The sequence below is a fragment of the Armigeres subalbatus genome, chromosome 2 (genome assembly GCF_024139115.2).
Source record: "Armigeres subalbatus isolate Guangzhou_Male chromosome 2, GZ_Asu_2, whole genome shotgun sequence".
NCBI lineage: Eukaryota > Metazoa > Arthropoda > Insecta > Diptera > Culicidae > Armigeres > Armigeres subalbatus.
In genome coordinates this window covers 204,299,470-204,327,007 of record NC_085140.1, presented here as the reverse complement: position 1 = coordinate 204,327,007, position 27,538 = coordinate 204,299,470, and the positions used below count along the sequence as shown (strand labels likewise).

The 27,538-nt window shown below is 40.0% G+C and overlaps 1 protein-coding gene across 5 annotated transcripts in view; it reads right to left on the bottom strand.

Moving 5' to 3' along the window:
• The window catches only part of LOC134211528 (triple functional domain protein), a 359,415-nt gene that overhangs the window by 326,364 nt on the left and 5,513 nt on the right, over window positions 1-27,538 (bottom strand). For all 5 annotated transcript variants that reach the window (XM_062688453.1, XM_062688455.1, XM_062688456.1 and 2 more), the window contains exon 2: window positions 8,530-9,603. In XM_062688453.1, the coding sequence (XP_062544437.1) occupies window positions 8,530-8,708 (179 nt within the window). In that variant the 5' untranslated portion in view covers window positions 8,709-9,603. The remainder of the gene's footprint in view (window positions 1-8,529; window positions 9,604-27,538) is intronic.

The following is a 27,538-nucleotide window of genomic DNA, read 5'->3' as shown; positions in this document are numbered from 1 at the left end:
GAAGTTGAGTTGTTGAAATTGAGAGATTTTCAGTTCCACGAACCAAGTTTCCAATAGCTAGTCCCTTTTCGTCGCGGTGGTCTTCGCCGATGGTTCCGGTCCGTACTCTCTTGTTGATTGTTCGTTGCTTATGTTTTTTTAAAGGCTGGCTTGCAGGGCCTGACACCAAACCCCCTAAATTTCCGGAGGACCATTCCTCCTTATTGCCGGTGGACCATGGTGCACAGTTTCACTTAGAGTCCCTCGCTGGCACTCGGACGATGATCAGCCGCCCCTAACATGGAGAACAGACGCTGTTGTGAGTCGATCCTGACATGGAGAACAGACGCTCAGTAAGATTTGCGCCTCCGGAGTGGATGATCAAACCCTCCCTTCCCTGTCAGTATACGACCATAGTTCCCACGGGGTTGGTTACCCAACCCCCTAAGGTTGCTCGTATTCCGGCCAGCACCACGGTGAGGTAGGGATAAGAGTTGCTGGATAAGAGGCTACTCTTTGGAAAACAAAACAAGAACTGCATCGAAACCGATACTTCATTGCTTCTCAATAGTAATGGAGTAATTCGACATGCACTTAAACACTAAGGATACGGGGAATGCTACAATAGATCTATAACTGATCGCAGTGGCACACCCGTACAGGAAAAAAAGAGGCTAAGGACCGCGAGATGGGGTCTATTTTATTCCTTCAGGTACGCGAAGTACCAATGGTACGCTTTACCCAGCATTTGCCGTGCCCATCATGCTCATGCTCATGCTCAATTAGTGCAATTTTTGATAGAAATTTTGATATTTTAACAACATCCTGCACCATGTTTCTAACAAATTGTGTTACAAAAATTTTATATAACATAATAACATATGTTGATATAATTTTGATACGACCTTCTAGTCGGGTTCCCAGGGAAGCTGTTCTCGTTCACAATTTTCCATAGCTCTACGTGGTATATACTGTCGAATGCCGCCTTGAAATCAATGAACATATGGTGCGTTGGGACTTGATCTTCACGGCATTTTTTAAGGATTTGCCGTACAGTAAAGATCTGGTCCATTGTCGAGCGGCCGTCAACGAAGCCGACTTAATAACTTTCCAAGAACTCATTTACTATTGGCGACAGACGACAAAAGATGATCCGGAATGTCACTTTGTAGGCAGCATTAAGGATGATGATCGCTCGAAAGTTCTCACACTCTAGCATGTCGCCTTTCGGGCATATGACCTCTTCCTTCCACTCCACTGGTAGCTGTTAAATTGCCTAGATCCTGACTATCAGTTTGTGGCCAGCCAGATGTCTGTAGAAACATCGAAATTTTAGGTGGTAATACATACTGAACGCAGTGACTTATTAGGCAAAACTTTTGGTATTCTTCTGAATGTTTGTTAGAGGCACATTAACAGCATCTCTGTTTAATAAAACAAACCAGAAGAGTTCTTTGCACGTTATATGTAGAAGTTTATTAACAACTTTTTGTAAACCTTGATGTACGAGAAATACAAAACAGGAGCACATTTATCATTGATTGTCAAAATCCAACTAAAATTCTTCAAAAAATTACAAATTCGGCACTTTGACAAAATGCTTCAATGGTATCACAGCAAATAATTGCCGAGGTTCAGCTAAAATCAGCTTTCCTTTTGAAGAAACTCAAAGGTGCAGCCCAATCGGGTAACGTTGGACTACGTAGTATGTATGTAATGTACAGGTTTTCGACTTTTCTGTTCGACGAGATCAAAGCAAGCGTTTTTCAAGAGCAGGGTGAATCTGTTTTCGTTGTTTATCTTGTGCTCTTGAGGTTGAGTGAGTATTACGAACTCTGTTGATGTATATAATTTGTAGAACAACATTTGAAAAGGATGATAAAAATAAAATTTTCTAATAATCGAGGATGAACAACGCTCTCAAGCATGTAATCGCTTGAGAGCGTTGTTCATCCTCGATTATTAGAAAATTCAAATTATCAATTGATAAAAACTCGCAGAAAGTAAGAATCGTACAATAATTGTATTTTGTTAGTGTACCGCTGCAACCATCACCGACGCAAACTGGAACATACATTTGTGACATAGACTAAGCACCCGCCACTAAGACAGTCTAAACCCCGGTGGCTCATTACATAAAAGTTCATCGTGAAAGCTGGGAAAGCTGGGTCAACGGCATTTGGAGGTCATCCTATGGAGGAAGTTAGACGCAACAAAGAAGTTTGACAGTTTATTAATAATAATCATTATTCCTTCACGTGCGTTGCGTTAGACTTTGCGTTTACTCCGACAGACACCTAGGAAGCAGGAAGCCGAAGAAAGTTTCCCAGATCGCATCCACTGCAGCAGCGTAGAAGATTTCGAGCGCCTCTACTGGCATCAATAGACATCGGGTGGGTCGATCAACGACGGATCAGATGTTTAGCCTGCGGATCCTTGATAAATTCTGGGAGTACAACTTGCAGACTCATCATCCGTTCATTGATTTCAAAGCAGCGTACGATTCAGTGAAAAGAAATGAGCTGTGGCAGATAATGTCCGAACATGATTTCCCGGCGAAACTGATTAAACTGATACGTACAACGCTGGATGGCTCGAAATCAAGTATTCGGATTGCAGACGAAGTGCCAACCTCGTTAGTGACCTTAGACGGATTGAAGCAGTGTGATGCACTTTCGAATTTATTGTTCAACATTGGACTCGAAGGCGCTATTATGAGATCTGGCGTGCAGAGGAACGGCACTATCATCACACGATCGCATATGCTTCTGGGCTTTGCGGACGACATCGACCTTATTGGAATCGATCGCAGAGCAGTAGTGGAGGCTTTTGTCCCACTGAAGAGGGAGACGGCGAGGATTGGCTTACCCATTAACCAAGACAAAGTACATGGTGGCAGGTAGAGATAGGGGAAGACCTAGTGATGTTGGTGCAGAAGTAGTGCTTGATGGGGATGTGTTTGAAGTTGATGAAGAATTTGTTTATCTTGGAACGCTCGTAACATGTGACAATGTCGTTTCTCGTGAAGTGAAAAGACGTATTGCTGCTGCGAATAGGGCCTTTTACGGATTACGTAACCAGCTTAGGTTCCGCAACATGCAGACGGAAACGAGTTTTGCTCTATACAAAACTCTGATTCTACCAGTAGACCTTTATGGAAATGAAGCATGGACGTTAAAAAAGGCCGACCGGAGAGCTTTCGGGGGTTTCGAACAAAAAATGCTGCGTCAATACTCGGAGGGAAACTATAAAATGGTGTGTGGCGCAGACGCATGAATCATGAGCTGTATCAAGTATACAAAAGAAGAACATATTCTGAATCGTATGAAATACGGCAGACTTCAGTGGGCTGGTCACTTAGTGCAAATGTCGAAAGAAAGAATAGAGAAAACAATATTTAACAGAGAACCAGATAGGGGCCGGCGACTTCGTGGAAGGCCACGAACACGCTGGCTGCAAGCGGTGGAAACGGACCTGGGGACTCTGAACGTTCGGGGAAACTGGAGGAACATCGCCCAAGACCGACGATTATGGAGCTCTACAACACGCCAGTCGCCAACCAGTCCAGTCAGTCATATAGAAAAGACATACGTAGTTCTACGTCAAAACCGAGCCATTTTTTGAAACAACGACGGAATTCCAAGGGGCTTCTGTAACGATTCCCCACCCGTTATGCTGGGATATGGATACTCTGAAGTAGTGTGTAACGGTGTAAATCCGGTCAAACCGCCAGGGTCGGTACAATACTGAGGCTGACAATATGGCCTCCCTAACCCCGAATCCCAAGGTGTCAGGCGACACGTGCCGAGGGGATGAATGGTCTCGGGGGGTGAAACAATTAGCCATGCAGTTAACGGAGCCTGTAATGCTGGCTTTGGTGGTGCATTACGGAGTAAGATTTACCACACTGTGCTCTAGTTCTGACTATTCTTGATAATATTTATAAGTGATGGTTGGAAGAGTATGGAACGACTATAATTTGCTGATGACCCATCTTTTGCACCTTTTGGTCCAATCTGGCCAATTTTTAGTAGGAAACAATGGGAGAGTATTCCGTGTCGAATGCAATTTGTTGCGAGTAAAGCGGTGCCTGAAAAATGAGTGACATTTTTTACTCAATTTTTCTATAAAAAACCCTGATTAATCCACCTAGCGGTGATGGTGCCTTTTTCGTGCATTATAAAAATAGTATTTTGGCCATTACTCTTGAGCCCATAGTCCGATCTGGCCAATTTTCAATAGGAAACAATGGGAGAGTATTCTGCGTCGAATGCAACTTGTTGCGAGTAAATCGGTTAAGGATAAGTGCCTGAAAAATGAGTGACATTTTTTTACTCAATTTTTCTATAAAAATGTGGTATTTTGGCCATAACTTCCGAGCCCATTGTCCGATCTGACCAATTTTCAATAGGAAACAATGTTCAATAGGAAACAACTTGTTGCGAGTAAATCGGTTAAGGATAAGTACCTGAAAAATTAGTGACATTTTTTTCTGTAAAAAAATGGCATTTTGGTCACAACTTCCAAGCCCATAATGCGATGTGACCAATTTTCAATAGGAAACAATGGCAGAATGTCCTGCGTCGAATGCAACTTGTTGCGAGTAAAATGGTTAAGGATAAGTACCTGAAAAATGAGTGACATTTTTTTTGGGTGGGTGCGCACAGACGCACACACACACACACACACACACACACACACACACACACACACACACACACACACACACACACACACACACACACACACACACACACACATACACACAGACATCACCTCAATTCGTCGAACTGAGTCGATTGGTATATAACACTATGGGTCTCCGGGCCTTCTATAAAAAGTTTGTTTTTGGAGCGATCATATAGCCTTTACGTATACTTTGTATACGAGAAAGGCAAAAATGGTATAATTTTCGATCCCATAGTCCGATATGGCCAATTTTCAATACGAAACAACGGGACAGGATTCTACGTCGAATGCAACTTGTTGTGAGCAAATCGATTGAGGATAAGTGCCCGAAAAATGAGTGACATTTTTTACGCGATTTTTTCGTATGAATTTGTATTTTGGCCATAACTTCTGATCCCATAGTCCGATCTGACCAATTTCAAATAGGAAACAATGGGACAGAATTCTGCGTCGAATGCAACTTGTTGCGAGCAAATCGGTTGAGGATAAGTGCCCGAAAAATGAGTGACATTTTTTACGCGATTTTTTCGTATGAATTTGTATTTTGGCCATAACTTCTGATCCCATAGTCCGATTCGACCAATTTCAAATAGAAAATAATGGGACAGGATTCTGCGTCGAATGCAACTTGTTGCGAGTAAATCGGTTGAGGATAAGTGCCCGAAAAATGAGTGACATTTTTTACGCGATTTTTTCGTATGAATTTGTATTTTGGCCATAACTTTCGATCTCATAGTCCGATCTGACCAATTTCAAATAGAAAACAATGGGACAGAATTCTGCGTCGAATGCAACTTGTTGCGAGTAAATCGGTTGAGGATAAGTGCCCGAAAAATGAGTGACATTTTTACGCGATTTTTTCGTATGAATTTGTATTTTGGCCATAACTTCTGATCCCATAGTCCGATTCGACCAATTTCAAATAGGAAACAACGGGACAGGATTCTACGTCGAATGCAACTTGTTGTGAGCAAATCGATTGAGGAAAAGTGCCCGAAAAATGAGTGACATTTTTTACGTGATTTTTTCGTATGAATTTGTATTTTGGCCATAACTTTCGATCTCATAGTCCGATCTGACCAATTTCAAATAGCAAATAACGGGACAGGATTCTACGTCGAATGCAACTTGTTGTGAGCAAATCGATTGAGGATAAGTGCCCGGAAAATGAGTGACATTTTTTACGCGATTTTTTCGTATAAATTTGTATTTTGGCCATAACTTCTGATCCCATAGTCCGATCTGACCGATTTCAAACAGAAAACAATGGGACAGAATTCTGCGTCGAATGCAACTTGTTGCGAGTAAATCGGTTGAGAATAAGTGCCCGAAAAATGAGTGACATTTTTTACGTGATTTTTTCGTATGAATTTGTATTTTGGCCATAACTTTCGATCTCATAGTCCGATCTGACCAATTTCAAATAGGAAACAACGGGACAGGATTCTACGTCGAATGCAACTTGTTGTGAGCAAATCGATTGAGGATAAGTGCCCGGAAAATGAGTGACATTTTTTACGCGATTTTTTCGTATGAATTTGTATTTTGGCCATAACTTCTGATCCCATAGTCCGATCTGACCAATTTCAAATAGAAAACAATGGGACAGAATTCTGCGTCGAATGCAACTTGTTGCGAGTAAATCGGTTGAGGATAAGTGCCCGAAAAATGAGTGACATTTTTTACGCGATTTTTTCGTATGAATTTGTATTTTGGCCATAACTTTCGATCTCATAGTTCGATCTGACCAATTTCAAATAGGAAACAACGGGACAGGATTCTACCTCGAATGCAACTTGTTGCGAGTAAATCGGTTGAGGATAAGTGCCCGAAAAATGAGTGACATTTTTTACGCGATTTTTTCGTATGAATTTGTATTTTGGCCATAACTTCTGATCCCATAGTCCGATCTGACCAATTTCAAATAGGAAACAACGGGACAGGATTCTACGTTGAATGCAACTTGTTGTGAGCAAATCGATTGAGGATAAGTGCCCGAAAAATGAGTGACTTTTTTTACGCGATTTTTTCGTATGAATTTGTATTTTGGCCATAACTTCTGATCCCATAGTCCGATTCGACCAATTTCAAATAGGAAACAATGGGACAGGATTCTGCGTCGAATGCAACTTGTTGCGAGTAAATCGGTTGAGGATAAGTGCCCGAAAATGAGTGACATTTTTTACGCGATTTTTTCGTATGAATTTGTATTTTGGCCATAACTTTCGATCTCATAGTCCGATCTGACCAATTTCAAATAGGAAACAACGGGACAGGATTCTGCGTCGAATGCAACTTGTTGCGAGCAAATCGGTTGAGGATAAGTGCCCGAAAAATGAGTGACATTTTTTGAGTAGTTTTGCGCACACACACACACACACACACACACACACACACACACACACACACACACACACACACAGACATCACCTCGATTCGTCGAACTGAGTCGATTGGTATATAACACTATGGGTCTCCGGGCCTTCTATAAAAAGTTTGTTTTTGGAGCGATCATATAGCCTTTACCGTATACTTAGTATACGAGAAAGGCAAAAAGTGGTATTTTGGCCATAACTTCCGAGCCCATAGTCCGATCTTACCAATTTTCAATAGGAAACAATGGTAGAGTATTCTGCGTCAAATGCTTGTTGCGAGTAAATCGGTTAAGGATAAGTACCTGAAAAAAGAGTGACATTTTTTTGGGTGGTTGCGCACAGACACACACACATACACACACACACACAGACCTCAATTCGTCGAGCTGAGTCGATCGGTATATAACACTATGGGTTTCCGGGCCTTCTATTATAAGTTTGTTTTTGGAGCGATCATATAGCCTTTACGTATACTTAGTATACGAGAAAGACATAACGTAATCCAATCTTGGACTGTTTTCGCAGCCGACGACATGAATCTCCAAGCTACAGAACGCTGATTAATTAGGAAGGAAGCGGATACCAATTTGGTGGATCTGCTAAACCCTCTGACTTAATCATAGCCCTGTGTGAAGGTGAGATTCCGAAATGCCAAACGTAATGAAATCAGATCTCTGTACAAAAACGAATTCGGAACTCATAAGAAGAAGCAAAAATATGTTTGAACTTCAGTACCGATGCATGGTCAAAATCAGTACTATCCCACTTATAGTTGATGACGAAACTGATTAAGGGGCGATATTAAGGGTATAAATAGCGGTATCTCAATTCAATCTAAAGAGGCCTCACAATAAGTTTAAGAAATATCTGAATAAAAAACGACTACTTCATTTCTTCTCAATAGAAATCGAGCAGAAAAACATGCACTAAACAAATAACACGGGTATACTACAAAAGTTCAATTAATGGTTCACCCTGAACAAAAAAAAAGATTCCCCAAAAGGCTCCCGAGAAAACGCATACCCAATCCAGGAAAAAGTCCGAAGAAATTCCAGAGGAAATTAGAGAAAAACTCAGAGCAAATTATTGAACAAACTCCAGGGGGAATTCTCGAAGGAATTCAGGTTTCGTTTATACTATCTCAAATTATTGTTCATTGTTGGCATTACATCCCCGACAGGGCCATTGCCGCCTCGCAGCTCAGTATTCTTTAAGTACTTTCGCATTAATAATAACTGCGGGTTGTCTAGGCTAGGCCGATTTATCATTTTTGCATTACTACATAATAAGGCTATGATACTCGTATGCCCAGCCCAGAGGAGTACAGAAAATTTCCCACCCATGTCATGCACCTGATCGGGAATGGAACCCAACCATATTCAGGCATAGTCTTACTTTGTTATAAGAGAATTAATGCTATAGGATACCCTAAATTGATAATTTGGCTAGAAACGCACAACAGTAAGGAATATAAAGTCCAACTCACCTTGGTATGCCGATGAAATAGCTGATGACACGTTTTATGTCCTCGGGCTTGACCCGTTCGCGCTTGGTCGTCGCCGGGAAGCAGATAATCGGTCCGCCACGGTTATCTCGCCCACCGGAAAGCAGAGCGAAGCGTTCCTGCAGCAGTTGCAGTATGTCCAATGCCCTTACGCCGTCCATGGCGCTGACCACCACCCACGTGGAAAGTAGATATAAAAAACTATTTCAAAACACTCTGCGCCGCTACTATGAAGAGGGTATTCCGTTTTCACTTTGTAGTAGTTGCGAACGGTTACGAACCGATTCGCAACGAGTTTGGCGCACTTGACGTGCTCACTGAACTGATCCCGGTACTGTTACTGAGAGTTTAATTATTGGATTCACTTATTTCACTTTATCTGACCGGGGCTGGATTGATTGAGAAGCTACACATGCTTTCGCTGCTACAAGCCGTCACACATACCGAGGGAAAACACACATCGACTTCACTACGGAAACATTTGAACAGTAGCGAATCATTACTCCTGATACACCGCCTCAATCCAGCAGCCGTCGATTTGCATCGTTTTTCTTCTGTCGATTTTTATTACACTCATTCAATTGTAATAACAAAAGCCACAATTAATACGAATTGCGTTGGGATTCGTGACAACCGGGAGCAGGAACCGCGGAACGTTGTTATTGCTCATAATTCTTTACTGCCGTTTCCTATTCCCGAGTCCTATCCAGCCAATTGCGTCCATCAAACTGCGCTGACTTTTGCTTGGACTCGGAAATATCTGTTTTGATTCAAGAAACTATTTTTTCAGGTTTGTTATATTCGCCCTGCTGTATTTTCATTCGATTTTTCTCACCATTTCACTTTATTTTCGCTTTACTTCAATTATCTTCTTCAATTTGATTTCTTAGAAAATGCGGAGCTCACTCCAGCGAAACTGCTATTCCACACTGCCAATGTTCGCACTTTTCAATTTTTACTCCATCGCCAACATGTATGATCATCATCATCATTCCGCGCTGCCTTATCAGGATCCGTGAAAATTACTTCGCCGCTATGTTACGCGAGGAAATGGTCCTGTAAAACACGTTTCGAACATTAGCTCTTTTAGTACTGCTTTACTGCACATTGCACGGGGATGGAAGTTTTCACAAACAAGTCGATACCTAATAACAACTAGAAGAGCGTGGTTTGCCAAATTGGTAATCCATTGCGGTAACACCTTATGAGTGCGAGTTATATCTATCATTATAGGTAAGAAATTTGGATCAAACTCATTCAAACGATAATAACGTGTATGTGAAGTTAGAATAGAACGACATTCATTCAAGTTAGAGATTGGCTATCATACGGAGGAATGTCATGAGATAGTCTTCTCCTGTTATATAATACCTAATCATAGTGATTTAATTTGAAACTAAATTGATAAGTGAATGATATAAAAATTAATTATTTTTAACAATGTTCGTTTTTATCCAATTTGGAAAGCGACGTTCTTTTGTAACTCGACTTGTGTCATTCATTCATCGATAAACTATTATAAAAAGTATTCAAACAGGTCAACTCGTTTCACAACAAGAATTTTCTCTAAACATCCTCACGTTAGTTCGCATGACACTCGTCATCGATCGACGCCACCGACCACTGTCCGGATTTCCGCCTATTGGCAACACACACGCACGTCCGAGAGACTGGATTTGTTATTATTTTGTCTGCATAGTCGTAAACCAGCCAGTAGCGGTCGCCAGTCTACATCGAGGTGCAATATGAGGATCCTCGCGCTCGAATTCTTCTACTGGCTGCTGCTGGGTTGGCTGATAGATGGGAACAATTTCGTAATCAAACACTCGGCAGTGCTATCTTCCGAATGCTACTCGATGAGCGGGAGGAGGAGGTGGAAATATTATTATTGCCAAACCAGCATAAACCGTGTGCAGGCATATTGTGGTGCCTTCTAGAAGAAAATCTAGAAACACTCGGACGAAACACGCAGGCGAACGCGAACCGGCTGAGAATCGGTAGGGCGAACTAAAAATTGAAGGAAGCACAAAAAAATCAATCCACTCCCAAGAACGAAGGTTCAGCGAGACACGGTGTTAAAATTTCGGTTATTATTAAATTTGCAAGAATTTGTTTTGCACTGTGGTAGTCAATAATATTATCACTATAGTGCTGAAAATCGGTTTATTGTTGGTAGGATTATATGACACTGTCTCATATCTTACTCAGGTTACTCAGAAAGAAAAATATTCTACTAAAGATATATTCATCCCAAATATGTACTGAAAAGGCTTGACTAATTTACTTACGCGACTAAAACTAAATTCGCGCCAATGAATCGCCTACTTTGAGCGTGCTTACAGCGGCACACTAGGAGTTAACTTTCTGAAATCAGTATGACGAAAGGCATCTAAGGTTCGATTTCTCAAAATTAGGCACCTTAATCGAAAATATATTTGGTGGCGTAGTGGCGGACACCATCCTTCATAACCGGTACCAAAAAGGTTTTCATGAAAAGTTCCTAATTTTGAGAAAATCCGCGTTAGATGTCTTTCGCCATACAAATTTCGAGCGGTTAACTCATGTTGGCTATTTGCGCATATACGATAGCGGCGCATAATATAGATATACAGGGGTTAGACAAAAAGGTTAAGATAGGCAAAATTTTGTCGAAGTTCAAAGCAGCATAACTTTGCGTAGAATAGTCCGATTTTGATGAAACCGGGACCATCGGGCGCGGAAACTCTTCAAGTTTACTATCTTCATGCGAAACTTCAGATTGGCCATTGGCCACCGGAAAAGTTTCGGGTTTTCCGAGGGCATGTCAAAAATGCATTTTTCTTCTGCTTGTCATTTTATGTGACGTTTACTAGCATCATGTTTTATGCTTTCCTCAGAAACTAGAACTAATATGCTGGCGAATGCTGGCTGCAGATCGAAAATACGTTAGGTATGAGCAGAGATATGGCTTTTTCGTGAAAACGGTACGGGATGGGCCATACACCCTGAACAAATGTCACTTTCGCAGAACACCCGGAACCAGTTACAAATTGACCAGAGAGTCTTACAGTTCTCATAATGTATTTTTAATAAAGATCCTATATTCATTGTCTTTGGAAAACATGAATTTTGACACCCATATATGCATGGTTCCAGATGGTGCCAAAACCGGCACCTCCTGGAAGGCCCTTGGAACCTGCTATAAGGGTGGCAGTGGACACTATCATTCTGTAAATGTTTCTGTAATCATTGTCTCGCAAAGCCATGAAGACAGATACTCATATTTGCATTATTCCGATCTGTTATCATTTCATCATATTCCCGGAACCGATTTTACGGAAATGGCCATATCTCTTCGTAGTTTTAATGGATTCTCGATCTACAGTCACCATTGGTCGGCATATTAGTTCTAGTTTTTGGAGAGAGCATAAAACAGTAAGGTACACCGGGGCAAGTTGAAACGGTTTTTTCAAAGTTGAAATTTGAAGTGCTATAAAAAAATCGCTCTTTGATAAATTTTGAATCTGTTTGCGGTGTTTGCTAGTTCGGGTCAAAGATTATACATAAAAAATAAGCAACCTCACCAAACTTTTTTATAAATATTTTGTATACTGAAACTGCTCTTTTATATGCATCGTTTCAACTTGCCCCGCGTATCGGGGCAAGTTGAAACACGGTACTATATACAGATATAAGCTTTTTTTCCCGTAGTAAAATCACAATATATGTACTCAGTGTGACTCAAGATGCACGAGGTTGTAAAGGTGACTAAATTCGCATAAGAGTCCCATGTAATTTTTTTAAGATTTTGATTTTCTTTCTAGAAATTAGCTTAAAATTGTCTCCTGTTTAAGAAAAACTGATGCAATAGTAGGCTTTGTTCTAAAAATTTGAAAACCAAATCCCAAATTGTGTTGCTTTATCTTGATATTTACTCGCATAAAAGTCATATTCCAGATATTGATACTCTTTTACTCAAAAACTTAAATATGGTCCATTCAATTGTCTCATATCAATGTATACAAATAAAGAAAATGTAAAATTTATGGAAAGATTGCATTTGTTTCAACTTTTTTTGAATTTCTTCATGCAAAACATGTTTGGCAAACGGCAAATTACTCAAGCCGGAGAAAACTGGCATGGGACTCTTCTGCGAATAAGGGCAGTATACAACAAAGTCACAAGGGCAATTTTCAGGAACCAAATTGTAGAGAACGCACTACGCTGGAAATTTATCAGATTGATTGCCTCCTACTGGTGACTTTTCAGGATGGTTCATTATTTGGTTCACTTGAATTGTGCGCTTCATATATTCGGTTGTGGCTTCTTAAAAAATTCACATTAATTAACCAGCGTATTTCTCATCAACTCCTCGATTGGAGAAAGAGGCGGCTGATGAAGTGAAAGGTGGAGTTAACGAAATGTTTACAAGCTCTTTGCTTTATTTGAGAGCCAGTGCTAACTACCAGGAAAAGTAGACTGAGAATCTCAAAACTAGATCATGCGGTTTAAACATGAACCCTTTTCATTTTACTCTTTAGTCGAGATTGAAGGAGGGTTGCATTCACGGGATGGGCGGAAATTTATTAAATTTGTTTTCAGCAGTTTGGACCTTTTTATAAATTTATGTTTTCCGAATGTATTGTTGAATTTTAGACCATGTTTAATTTTAGAAAAAAGAAAATAATTGCGAGGGTAACGTATTGAATTTTTGTTTCAACTTGCCCCGCATCACACATTTCTATTTGCCCCGTGGGTTTGAATTGCGGAGCGATTTCAAACGACCGACATACAAAAATTAAAACGGATCTCTCATCGATTTTTCATAGTCATAATGCTTTTTCAACATTGAATGATTACTTACCGTGCAAATTTGGTGAAAACACTCTTCCAAACATCATTTTGAGACCTGTTTTATTGGCATGACAAAAAGTTGCTTAAAATTTTGCAAAGGGCGAAAAATTACATAGGCAGGGATTGCTTCTTTGTAGCTGCAATCTTCTGGGACTGGCCGTCAGAAGGTGCGTTCAGGGGAGTAGTTTGTTGTAAAAAATAATCAGGGCATTCGGTCATTTCCTTTCCGAATTACAGCTTCCATTTCAACTTACCCCGCATTTCAACTTGCTCCGGTGTACCTTATAAAAGTAAACGTCACATAAAATGACAAGCAGTGGGAAAAATGCATTTTGAACACACCCTCGGAAAACCCGGAACATCTCCGGTGGCCAAGGCCCAATCTTAGGTTTTGTAAGGGGACAGTATACTAGAAGAGTGTCCGCTTCTGATGGTCTTGGTTTTATCAAAATCTGATTATTCTACGCGAAGTTATGTTGATTTGAATTTTGACATAATTTTACCTATCTCAACCTTTTGTCTAACCCCTATAGAAGCGGCGGGTAGAAAATCAGCCACTGCCAATAAATCATATCGCGCGAAATATACACTAAAGTCGATGTTTACGGGGGATACGTTCCGCGTAAAAAAATCGCGTGAAGAAATTTTTGAAAGTTGAATTTTGCGGTTTTGATGTGTTTTCGCGATGAATCACGTGGATTCAGAAATCCGTGTAAAAAACCACGTACATTGGGGTAGCTTCTTACGCGGTTTGTATTTGGCTGTTTCTGGCTTTTAAATTTATCAAATCATTGCGTTGACCCCACGAAAAATCCACAAAAATCGAAGAAAAATCAGATGATATTTGAGGGGGTTAGAAGCAGAGGGGTGTAAGTGGCATTTTGGTCAAAATTTAGTTGACTACAGAAAAAAATGCTTTGGTTCTAGAGCTTTGCGGCAATATGCGGATATAGTTTGTACTAAGGAGTAACTAGACCAAAATCCTTTGCAAAATTATATTTCGGAGTTTTCTGGTGGGTTTTGCTTCTATGATTCAAAAACATAGTGACAATCAATTTTGGTACATTCCGGCCAGTGCAAATTCATCTACCAGTGATAAATTACCTTTCCTGAATCGTTCAAAAATAAAACAGTAAATATTATTATAAACTGATACAGAAGAGACAGCTCCATGACAGTTCGTTTGTTGATCCGGTTCACTTGGGAAACGTGAAAATGAATTATTCTCGGGAACTTTTTCAAATCGGCGTATGTAACATTTTGATCAAGCTGAGAAAATTAGCTTGGAAGTTTTCAGATTTTATTTTTATTCCTATTTAGAAACTAATCATTTTTATTGCAATTGAATACACCTCAACGATACATTATGAAAAGGTTCATCGTCACTGACCTTGAAATCTGCATTGCGTGTGATCATTTCAGTTATTTTGATAAAAATATATGTTACAACGTTCTGCAACAGATATATCACATACGTCGTTTTGATACGTCAGCATGACCGAGGTCATGCTACTTTCGTCGAAATGTTACGCTACTCCGTACGCAGCATTGTTGATACGTCGAAATGTTGCGTCAATTTGAAACGTTTCACGCACATGCGACAAAAAAATTGCAACACTTACAACACGACGTAACAACATTTGCTGCAGAAAAACAACGTAAAATGTTTTTCTTAACGAAAATCAGAATATTTAAGCCAAATACTTAATTTTGAAATCAGTGATGAAAAAGTACAAGCAGACGCACGTTTTAAACTATTTAGTTGTTCGAAAAAACTTTTTTAAGTACATTTTCTGCTAAGCGGTGTATGTGCAATATTTTCAACAATGATGTTACATCGTTTTGCAAAAAATTGATTTACATTTTTAAGAACACATTTTCATGTAGCTTTGAGGATATACACATTTTCAGATGAATTTGATGCCATATGCTGTTGAAAACGGGTTTGTTTACAATTTGCGACATACGCCGTTTTGAAAAAGTACCCGAGTATTGGCAGTGGCTGATTTTCTACCCGCCGCTGTCACATCCAGGCGCTATAGTATATGTGCAAAATAGCCAGCAAGAGTTAACCGCCAGAAATTTGTATGGCGAAAGACATCTAACGCGGGTTTTCTCAAAATAAGAAACTTTTCATGAAAAACTATTTGGTACCGATTATGAAGGATGGTGTCCGCTACTACGCCTACCAAATATTTTTTCGATTAAGGTGCTTAATTTTGAGAAATCGAACCTTAGATGCCTTTCGCCATACTGATTTCAGAAAGTTGACTCCTAGTGTGCCGCTGTAAGCACGCTCAAAGCAGGCGATTCATTAAACAATCTCGCGTAACATTTAAAAAGGGCTTTTTACTGAAAGGTAAACATTAAGGTAAACGGTAAACGTGACAATCTCGCGTAACATTTGAAAAGGGCCTATTACAGAAAGGTAAACATTAAGCGACTCAAAACAAATCATTAGATTTAAAGTTCCTATTTTACACTTTTTTTGTAATTTTAGCAGCGAAAGCTTCCCAAGACATACAATCAACACTGAACACTCACGTACAACATCAATTGCATCGAAACTTCGACATGAGTGAAACAAAAGTCTGCTATTGTTTTTGAACTCATATGGGTGCCTCTGCAAATCATTTTGTTTACAAAAGCATGGGATCGATTATGAATAGAAAATGTTTCTTTCTATGAGTTCAAGCCGTTCACATTTCGGAAAATTTCCTGTTTTGGCCCCGATAATTAGATTACAAGATTGCTTAATGTGGTTATTTGCTTAAGGCTAAATAGAATGTTTTTTGAAAATGCAGGGTTGTTACAAAAATACCAAATTCCAATCCGCGAAATCCGCGATCAACAAAATGAAATCCGCGACTTTGTTTTTAAACCGTGACAAACACATTTCAATGCAAAATTTCAATACTGTTGCTTTTAATCTTTCGATACTTTGATCAATAGAAAAAAAAAATGAAATGATTTATGCCGCATAATGTTTTGAATGGTAAAGCAGCCGCCAGTTTGGACTACACACACTCGAACTGATATCGATACGAGGTTCTAGGTTGTTCGTTCAGATGGCGTTGAGTCACACGTAAATCACAATTTCGTTAATGATAATCTTGAACAGCAATAACACGGTGTCTATTCAAAATCGATTTTCAGATTCCCGGTTTTTCCCGGTTGGAGGAACCGATACTTAAATATCGGTAAATAGGCTAATTTTTATGTTTATTCCATTAGAGGGAGGGCTACACTGAGGAAAATGGACGTATGATTTTCAATCAAACGCCTTATGAAAATTTGCCACAAGAAATCGCAGGGTGTCTACTCATCTGTAAAAACAAAATTCCCTGATTTCCCAGGTTTTTCCCAGGTGTTTTACATTAATTTCCAGGTACAAACAAACGTCGTTAGCTCTTATTCTCAAAGCCCAATGAAGTAACAAGCAAATGAACCGTTACTTATCTCAAAAACATGTTTATTGCGTTTATCGCTTTCTCACTTGGTCCCTATTTAGCCTCCTATCTTTCCTTAGACTAACATTGTTATTACTCACAGGACCTCGTTGCATCGCTCCACCCTAAACGACTCCAGCACCGACATTGGCACGCAGCTAACTTCAGTCAAGACTACCGAGGTGTCTACCGATCCCCCGCTTAGCTGGCCTTCCGCCCTAGAGCCCGAACCACTGTCCTCCGATTGGCCTTTGCCCTCTATGCTCACAGTCATCCGTCAACCAAAGTAATTCACACTGCCTACGTGCGTGTTCGCTGGCGTCTCGGCTACCGATCGGTGGCTTGCTTCTCGATGCCGAACCCGCGAAGGTAGACGTGGTGATCTCTCGAGCGTTGATGCTTAGCTGTAACGACAAAGCCTTCTTGTGAAGGCTTTGTTCCGTTTTCCTGAATGCGGGTGAGAGACTTTGTAGGCGTGCTAATCCTTTGCCAGCTTTCCCGGTGTGTGAGCTTCCCAGTCTCGCCTTCCAACCAATTGTCGATTCGGGCTGCGCTTCTCGTGGCGATTTATTTCTCAGGCTGCTAAACCGAAGATCGAGGCTTGTGAGCTAACGTTTGCCGCGACGGTTCCCTCGACTCTTTTGGGTTTCCCACCGTGTCGTCAGCGGGAATGCTACCAGCGTCTCACCGAGGACTGCGTGTCTTGACTCCGGTTGCCACTTGGCCTAGGGACTGTTACAAGCTTCGAGCTTCGAAACACCGATTCTCGGAAATGCTCAGTTTCTTTCAACGTGCGACAACGGACGAAACGGATTAGTCGCTTCAAGCATGCAGTAGCGAGCGCCCGGTCAGTGAACAATCTGCGTCACTTACTTCACCGTATTCTGCACTCTCGACTTTCACGGCCACGCGATTTTGGAACGTCTTTGCTTCCCTACGACTGACCAAAGCGTTTTTCTCTGCTCCACTCGCTGTCAGTATACCAGCGGAAGCCAGCTTTTCCGATGTGTATGTGATCTTGCGAATGATAGCTTGCGTTGTCGGTGTAGTCGGAGTGGGAGGCGATTCGATGATTGTTTGGCGCTCAAGTTACACGGAGAACCATTTTTTGTTGTTCTTGTTCTTATAATTATTAGGTTTATTTATAATTCGGTTTATTCACAAACTACTTTGTAAAAACAACATATTGTTATGCTACATCGTGCCATATATAGATTTTAGCAGCAAAATAATCAATTCAAAAACCCAGAACAATCCACCTAGCGTTTGTGGTGCCTTTCTCGCGCATTTAAAAAAATAAGAAAAACCACATAAGAGAGGTCGAAATAGCGCTTTAGGGGGATATATTTTGCATTTGAATGCATTGCTGCAATACTTGAAAAAAAAAATCGTTTTTGAAATGTTTCCCAAGGGGGGACCCTTGAGTTCGGTGTTATCCTATAGCCTTTACGTATTTATACTTTGTATACGAGAAAAGCAAAAAGTAAATATTTCAAACAATAATCACGGTGCTCCCCTGACCGTTATTAACAAAAAAAATCTCCATCAAAACTAATACCCGGAGCTGATTTCTGGGGCTATACTGCATCTCTGGTCAAAATTTGAAAAAAATCGTAGGGCCCGTTTTGGAGTTACGCCCTTTTTAAGACTTAACTGATATATATCGAAGAAATTCACAGGATTCTGTTTCAACACGATCTAAATTTTCTAAGTTGTATCCCCATCTAAAATGATTATCGGATATAAATAATCATCTGACTTTTTTCTGGATTATTAGTGGTTTTAGGAACATGTTGCATGGATTTCGGTCAAAAATTAAAGCCACACTATCAAAAATCCAACCGAAACAAAATCGTGTGAAAAACAGAATTCTGTGTATAACATATCATCAAATACATATTTCTCAACTTCCAAGATATCGTCAGCGATAAAAAAAAGATTTTTTTTTGTTATAGCCATTAGAATTCTATACAAAATTGTTGACTATGACGATAAGTAATATGAGATTTGTCTAAGAACATTTAAAAATAAGATTAGCTTCATCTTAAGTCTACATTCAATTCTAGCCAACTACGTATGATTAACCCTTTTTTATTTATGTTTAAATTAAATGGACAATATCAAATGCACACATATCTTCTTTGCGCAATAAATTTCAGCTCGCAAGAGATGGGTTTTATACAACTTCGGCGTATATGTCGATATATACTCTTTGTGCCATCCCTGCCCATGGACGAATGTATTAAAAAATCATTTTATATGAAACTTTGGGATATGATATTTGGAGGTCTTCGGAAGATCCTAACTTTCCCAGGAGACAACGAACTTATCAATTGCGACATAGAATCCAGGTAAAGGTTTGTATGAGGAGTTGCAAACATTTTGAAAATACTTCAAAACCTTTAAACAAAAACCACAGATGTCATTTACATAGGGTAATTGTATTATTATTAATAACATGCTCCGATAACGCCAACAATTTTAGATTCAAAGAAATGACATATTAGAAAAAAGTTTTAAGGTCCATTGAGGGCTACTTGTCTATATAAAAACACAATTGTACATAACATATGACAAAAGTTATTCTATATAAAAGTTATTGATTTCAACTTGATACTTGTCATTTCCAATACTCTCGTGCATGCTTACTGCTGAAAAAAAAAAAACAAAAATGAGAGCAACGCAATTTGCACTTCAATTCTATGTTTTTGATTGATATTGGTATGGGTACATGCATCTGTTCTTTACTAAAGCTTCATCCATACATACGTCAACAAACTTTCTCAAATCCGCATTATTTTACTAAATGTGCGCAGCATCGAGAAGATCGTGGTATGCTCAGTGAAGCCGTTTTTATGCTTAAGACACCTTTGAGGTATCAGACATAACCCTACACCTTAAACCCATAAATCTGCCCAGTTCGTTCTAACACTGCTTTTATGTAACGTTAACGAACAAAGAGTGTTCACGTGGATTGAAAGAGGAGGACACTTCATCAATATAGAATCACTGTCCTTGTCGGGAATTAGATATATTTTTCGCTGCATGCCCGACTTTTTCAATTTTTATTAGTAGCTGAATATTTGCAATAGTCCTGGAAACGCCGCTCTCAAGTTTTTCTCGGCTTCGCAGTTAGTCATTATTCCTATTATCAGGTTTATAATCTTAAGGTCACCTGCAATAATGTACTCGAAATGGTTCAATTTGACAAACTGTACCATATAAATACGGCTCGAATTTTCCAGGTAATAAGTATGGATACAAAGACAGCACTTGTAGCCGATTGTCGCCAGGTTTTGAAATTTTTGATTGATCTGGAATTATTGAAATCGATACCATTTTCAATAAACACTTTTTCGTCAAGGATATGTCTACTGTTTTTAATACATTGAATCAAAGCTGGTACATCATTGTAGTATGCAACTGGTATATCAGCAAACTACACCCGATTCTGTTTTTACACGGCCGTATAAAAAAATCCCATACAAAATTTTTGCACAGTTGCTCCATTTTGCATGATTTGTCGAGAAATCATAAAACTTTTTTTACATGGATTTTCAAATTTTTAACTGAAAACTTTTTTACACGGAATGCATCCTCCATGTAAAAAAGAATCGGGTGTACTTTTATTGCTTACGACTCAATGGAAGTTAAGAAATATGCATAAGACGAGATATTATATTGATTTTCTTCGATATCTTACAGTTACGTCTTAAAAAGGGCGTAACTCCAAAACGGGCCCTACGATTTTTTTCAAATTTCGTCCAGAGATGCAGTGTAGCCCCAGAATTCAGCTCCGGGTATTAGTTTTGATGGAGATTTTTTTTTGTTAATAACGCTCAGGGGAGCACCGTGATATACTTTTTTAAGAATTTTTTGGTAGCCCCACATAAACAATGTTGTAAATTATTTAAGAAATTCCTTCGCTAGTTCACCCAGAAATTGCTTCAGCCATTCCTTCAGGAATCACATAGGAAATTCCTCCAGGTATTCCTTTGAAAATTTCTCCATAGATTCCATCGAAAAATCCTCCGGATTTTAAGAATTGCTTCTGAACTTTCTCCAGGATTTAAATTGAAAATTTCTTAGCTAAAACTTTAGAAAACAGCTCAAGGAATTGTTCCGCAAATTCTATAGGATGCATTTGGCGTTTCCTTTACGATTTTTTTAATTCTTTTAGGTGTCTGTTCGAAAATGTCTTGTGAAAATCACTCGAAAATACTTTGCAGATTTCTTCACATATTCTTCCAATTTTTTTTAAAATAATTTCTTTGGAAATTTGGATAAGAATTCTTTCGGAAATTTCTTTGAATTTTATTTCAGCTTTTTTTTAAGAAACTCAAGATAACTTCTTAAGGAAATGTTCCGGAAATATGTTTGAGAATTTCTTCAGGAAATCCTTCAGAACTTCTTACGAAAACTCCTTCGGGAAATGTGCTGATACAAAAATATGAGATTGCAGGGTCCATGACGTTAGGCATAATACCTTCTTTTGTCGTGGGCTGTTTTTGGGGCATTTATACTTAACATCCTTTATGCCTAACGTACTTATGCCAAACGTCCTTAAACCTGTTCGCGTGTCCAACATCTAGTTTGTTCTAGTTTGTGACATCTAGTTTGCTCCGACCTAGCAGCCAAGGTACCGGTTCTATAAGTGTCAAACGGCCATGTTATAACCTATTCAGATTACGCCATTTATGATCATAAATGTCATGATAAAAAACAACCTGATACCATCCCCATACATCCAATTTTTTTTCTCAGCTTTATCACGATATTTATTACGATAAATAATCTAATCGTAATCTGAACAGGCTATTAAGCTTATTGAAGCATATTTTGGCAGAATAATTTCAATGGTTACAGCGCCACTAGCGTTCTAATTCGGCTTTACTGTAAAAACCTCCAAAAAATGCTTCAGATATTCTTTTGAAATTCCTTGGGATTTTTTAGGAACTCATTCAGAAGAATCTTGAGGAAAACTTTAGAAAACACCTGGAGCAGTTTTTTCCGGATATTTTGCTTTTATGAATTCTTTGGAAATTCTTTGAGAATACCTTTAGAAACTCTTTTGAAAAATCCATTCGGGATTCTTTCGGCTATTCTTTCAAAAATTCCTTAAGCAAAAACTCTTCACAAAATCACTTTACACTGTTTTTTTTTTAAATTTCCTTAAGGTTCCCTTTTGGGAATTTCTTAAAGAAACCATACGAAGAATCGTCAGAAAATTCGTTTTGAAATTCCTCCAGGAATTCTTTTCGGGGTTTATCTTGGAAATTCCTCCAGAAAAAAATTAGAAAATTGCTAATCATTTTAATAGACTCTATTCATAAAAAAAAATTGCCGAGGGAATACTCAAAAGAATTTGCAATCCCTAATTGATTTCCCGAATAAAATCCTAGATTTCACCAAGAATAGCTTCGGAAATTCTCCAGGAATTCTTTTGAAGATGGCAAAACGTTTTTTTACGGAACAACGATCTATTCTTCTATTCACTACATCAATAGATTTGATTGGTATATTTATTCAAACATTTTTAATGTTTTTTTTCATCTTTTGAAAGAATTTCACTCATGATTACCGGGTTTGAAATTTCCCTGGTTATGTCAGGAATTCCCTGATATTTTGAGGTATTTTCCAGGTGGGGAGAAATCCCCTGATAATTCCAGGTTTTCCAGGTTTTTCCAGGTAGTAGACATCCTGAATCGGTATGAATTGCAATATGTTGCCTTATGGATGATGATTTTCATTAAAAAAAAAGCGAAGTGCGGCAGACTGGATTCGAACCTTGGGTGTCGGAGTCGGGAAGCAGGTATGTAGACCACACGCCCATCGACGCTTGAATACTCGGGAAGGTAACTGCGTATAAGAAGCACTGCTAGTGGAATAATCGGTAGGCGCCAGTTATGAATTTCGTAGGAAGCTCTTAGACCCATTCAATATTAATCAATCCCAATTTTGTCACATGCGGAATTGAAGGAATTAGGGGATCGTAGTGTGCGTTGTAGAAAGAAGGACGCAAACTGGAGCGATAAATTCCATAAAAAAAACTGTTTCTTTAAAAAAAATCAAGTTACTAAGATTAAAGTGAATGTTTAAAAACTAGCAATTCTTCGTGACATTGTTTGTGCTATTGTGATAATTTATGCTGCCATGGTAGAAGGTCCAGTTATAATTGCTGCCAATAAATGCTGACCGGGTGAAAGAAGGCAATCCAGAGCCAGATGTTGACGATGAGATGATGTTTCGTGAAATAATTTCATGTTTCTTCTTAATAATCATAGGTATATGTGGGGATAGCACCTAGAAAAAAGGTATAATTGGTATATGCTTAGCAATTAATTTAGATCTTAGCTCAAAACAGGCACATTTTCGTTGGTCTATAAGTACGGATGATTATTCATATCTCGCGCTTAGTTTCATAGGGGCGTAACTGTATTGATCGATTTCTCTAAATCGATTTTATATTTTGCTAATAACTCAATTGTTTCGAAAGCTACAACCGTGATTATTGATGCTGGTGCAAGATACAATCATCCTTTATCAAACCAAATTAGTAAATCATCGATGAACTAGCGCAATTCGGTACAACGGTAAAACAAAATTATCGACGAAGAGAAATCGATCTATATTGTTACGCCCCTACAAAAGTAAGCGCGAGATATTCATAGCTCTGGGCTACGAAAAAGGATGATGAATAGTAAATAATGTACATTTTTCCAAGTCTGACATGACCACTTAAAAGATCTCCAAATGCATCGAAACACACAAATTACCCTGAAACATCAGTGCGGTTAACTACATAGCGGTCTACATATCTCGAGGATCCATTGAAAAAATATATATTCCGGAGAGATTTCGTTGGTTCTCAGGATACAAATTTTCCAAGGGAATACATCTACCTTTCTTCCTAACTTGTAGCGGCTTATTTTCTTATTAATGAGCTTAACTAAGCCTGAAAGTTTGTTTATATGGTATAGTAAATGTTGTTTGCATTTATGATAAATGATCAAATGATCAAATTACTATTAAACAACGTGAACTCTCTTTTACTCTTTTTAATAACTTAAAATGCGATAACTATTTAGAAACCCAGAGGACTAGAATCCTTTAGAACTCGATTTTGCCAAACTAATTCTCGAGAGAGCTCCTAGAATCCTACCCAAAACAGATTGAAGAACTTCTTGATAAATAGATACAGTGACGGATAGAAATGACGTTAACTTTACGGATTGTTTAACAAATTGCCAATATATGGTGTGCTGTCCACGAAGTGAAAAATGGAGTTATCGCTCCATAGTTCATATTGGAGTCGAGGGGAATACATGCGTTGCACGATTCTGCTCTCTATGACCGTACTAGTACCCAGTCGGAGGAATTGCGTCGTCTATTGACCACCCATCTTTTGCGAGCAGTGGATCGCCGGATTTCTAACAGGATATTGCCTTTAAAATAGTCTGAGATGTGGGAGGCGAAATGTTAGTTATTCAAATGACAAGTGACATTTTGCAAAGATTCCACTCTAAGCCTTATATTTAGAACAATGTACCTTTGGTTGAAAATAAAAGACTACCAAAGTACTATTGGATCATCAAAAAATATGAAGTTATCTAGGCATCTCAAAAATATTGGAAACAAAAACTAACTTCTAAACACAATTCGGTGTCCGGGCAATCCAGAATTAAAATATGATCAATTTATCAGGTCAACAAACGGTCTATCAAGTAACTAACGTGTGGATATCAACCATGCGATAACTAAAATATTATTAGCTGTGCTCGGATCCCAAAGAATTGCGTATTCCTCATACAGTCATATAAAAACATTAAAGTTTTGAAATTTTGAAGGAGTGTAAATATAAATTTGCGATTTTCAAGACAACGTTTGGAGGAACCGCGATTGTTGCGATTGGAAGAGCCAATCCGCGAGATTCGCGAAAAACACGAAAATCGCGAAAACCGCGACTGTTGAAACAGCCCTGGAAATGTTACTATTTATCTGAATGCGGCACGTGCCCATTTAACCATGTACCCCCTATTTTATATATGCCCCTACTTCCCAATATATTATATGTATCTAAGTTTTGAGTCTGCGGTTAGCCTTGCATACACAGGCGTAGGATTGCCATTTTTCAAATCGGCTCCGTAACGCCCAAAAGCACTTGAGCCTACCAATTGAACTAATAAGAAACGAAAAACTAGACACTGTTACCACTGCGTTTAATTCCGTATATGTCTAGGCGTTTGTCTAGCGAAACTTAAAAAGATATCTGCTCAAATTTACAGCCTATATACAGTTGAAAACAATGGCAGAAAGTATGAAAACAACCTATTTTCAATCTACTCGCAAATTCGTTTGTCAAACGAAGTTTGTCAATTTTATTAATTTATTACCAGACTAAGGCCGAAGTGGCCTGTGCGGTATATAAGAGTCTTCTCCATTCGACTCGGTCCATGGCTACACGTCGCCAACCACGCAGTCTACGGAGGGTCCGCAAGTCATCTTTCACCTGATCGATCCACCTTGCCCGCTGCGCACCTCGCCTTCTTGTGCCCGTCGGATCATTGTCGAGAACCATTTTCACCGGGTTACTGTCCGACATTCTGGCTCCGCAGTCGTCCGATTTTCGCGGTGTGAACGATGGATGGTTCTCCCAACAGCTGATGCAACTCGTGGTTCATTCGCCTCCTCCACGTACCTTCCGCCATCTGCACCCCACCATAGATGGTACGCAGCACTTTCCATTCGAAAAATCCAAGTGCGCGTTGGTCCTCCACGAGCATCGTCCAGGTCTCGTGTCCGTTGAGTACTACCGGTCTAATGAGCGTTTTGTAGATAGTCAGTTTGGTACGGAGGCGAACTCTATTCGATCGGAGCGTCTTGCGGAGTACAAAGTACGTGCGATTTCCAGCCACTATGCGTCTCCGAATTTCTCTGCTGGTATCGTTATCGGCAGTCACCAGTGAGCACTAGTACACAAATTCTTCTATCACCTCGATTTCGTCACCACCGATGCAAACTCGCGGTGGGTGGCTCACATTGTCTTCTCTTGAACCTCTTCCTATCATGTACTTCGTCTTGGACGTGTTGATGACTAGTCCGATCCGCTTGGCTTCCCTCTTCAGTCTGATGTAGGCTTCCTCCATCTTCTCAAAGTTACGTGCTATGATATCAATGTCGTCGGCGAAACCAAATAACTGGACGGACTTCGTGAAAATCGTACCACTCGTGTCAATCCCTGCCCTTCGTATTACACCTTCCAAAGCGATGTTGAATAGCAGACACGAAAGACCATCACCTTGCCGTAACCCTCTACGGGTTTCGAAGGGACTCGAGAATGCCCCTGAAACTCGAACTACGCACATCACCCGATCCATCGTCGCCTTGATCAACCGTATCAGTTTATCCGGAAATCCGTTTTCGTGCATTAGCTGCCATAGCTGGTCCCGATCGATTGTATCATATGCGGCTTTGAAGTCGATAAATAGATGATGTGTGGGCACGTTGTATTCGTGGCATTTCTGCAATACCTGACGTATGGCGAACACCTGGTCTGGGGTAGAGCGTTCACCCATAAATCCCGCCTGGTACTGCCCCACGAACTCTCTTGCAATTGGTGTTAGTCGGTGGCATACAATTTGGGAGAGTACCTTGTAGGCGGCGTTCAGCAATGTGATTGCGCGGTAGTTGCTACAATCCAGCTTATCGCCCTTTTTGTAGATGGGACACACGACACCTTCCATCCACTCCTGCGGCAGAACCTCATCCTCCCAAACCTTGGTAATCACCCAATGCATCGCTGTAGCCAGTGCCTCACCACCGTGTTTAAACAGCTCTCCTGGTAGTTGGTCAACTCCAGGGGCTTTGTTGTTTTTCAGCCGGCCGATCTCCTCCTGGATTTCCTGAAGATTCGGAGCCGGAAGTCACATGTCCTGCGCGCGTGCTCCTAGGTTCATTACCATACCGCCACCGTTGTCTGCCATATCGCCATGTAGGTGCTTTGGATCACCTCACGCTCGTTTGTAAGAAGGTTCCCGTTTATGTCCTTACACATATCAGGCTGTGGCACGTAGCCCTTACGTGAACGGTTCAACATCTCATAGAACTTTCGTGCGTTATTAGCGCGGTACAGTTCCTCCGTCTCTTCACGGTGCGGTCTCGACCTTCCTGCTGGCGCTTTTTCCTCCGGAAAATCGAGTTGTCTGTTCCGCGCCTGTTTATATCGTGCCTTGTTCGCCCTCGTGCGGTGTTGCAGCAATCATGCTGCATTCTTCTCTTCTACTAACTGCTCACATTCGCCGTCATACCAGTCGTTCCTCTGATCCGGGGGCACCGTGCCAAGTGCAGCGGTTGCGGTGCTACCAATGGCGGATCGAATATCTCTCCAGCCATCTTCAAGAGACGCTGCGCCTAGCTGCTCTTCCATTGGGAGTGCCACTTCCAGCTGCTACACGTATTCTTGGGCTAGTCTACCGTTTTGTAGCCGCCCAATGTTAAGCCGCGGCGTCCGACTTCGACGCGTGTTGTACACCGTCGAGAGTTTTGAGCGCAGGCATACTGCAACGAGGTAGTGGTCGGATTCAATATTGGCACTGCGATAAGTGCGTACGTTCGTGATGTCGGAGAATTTACCGTCGATTAGAACGTGGTCGATTTGGTTTTCCGTTTCTTGGTTAGGTGACCTCCATGTGGCCTTGTGGATATTTTTG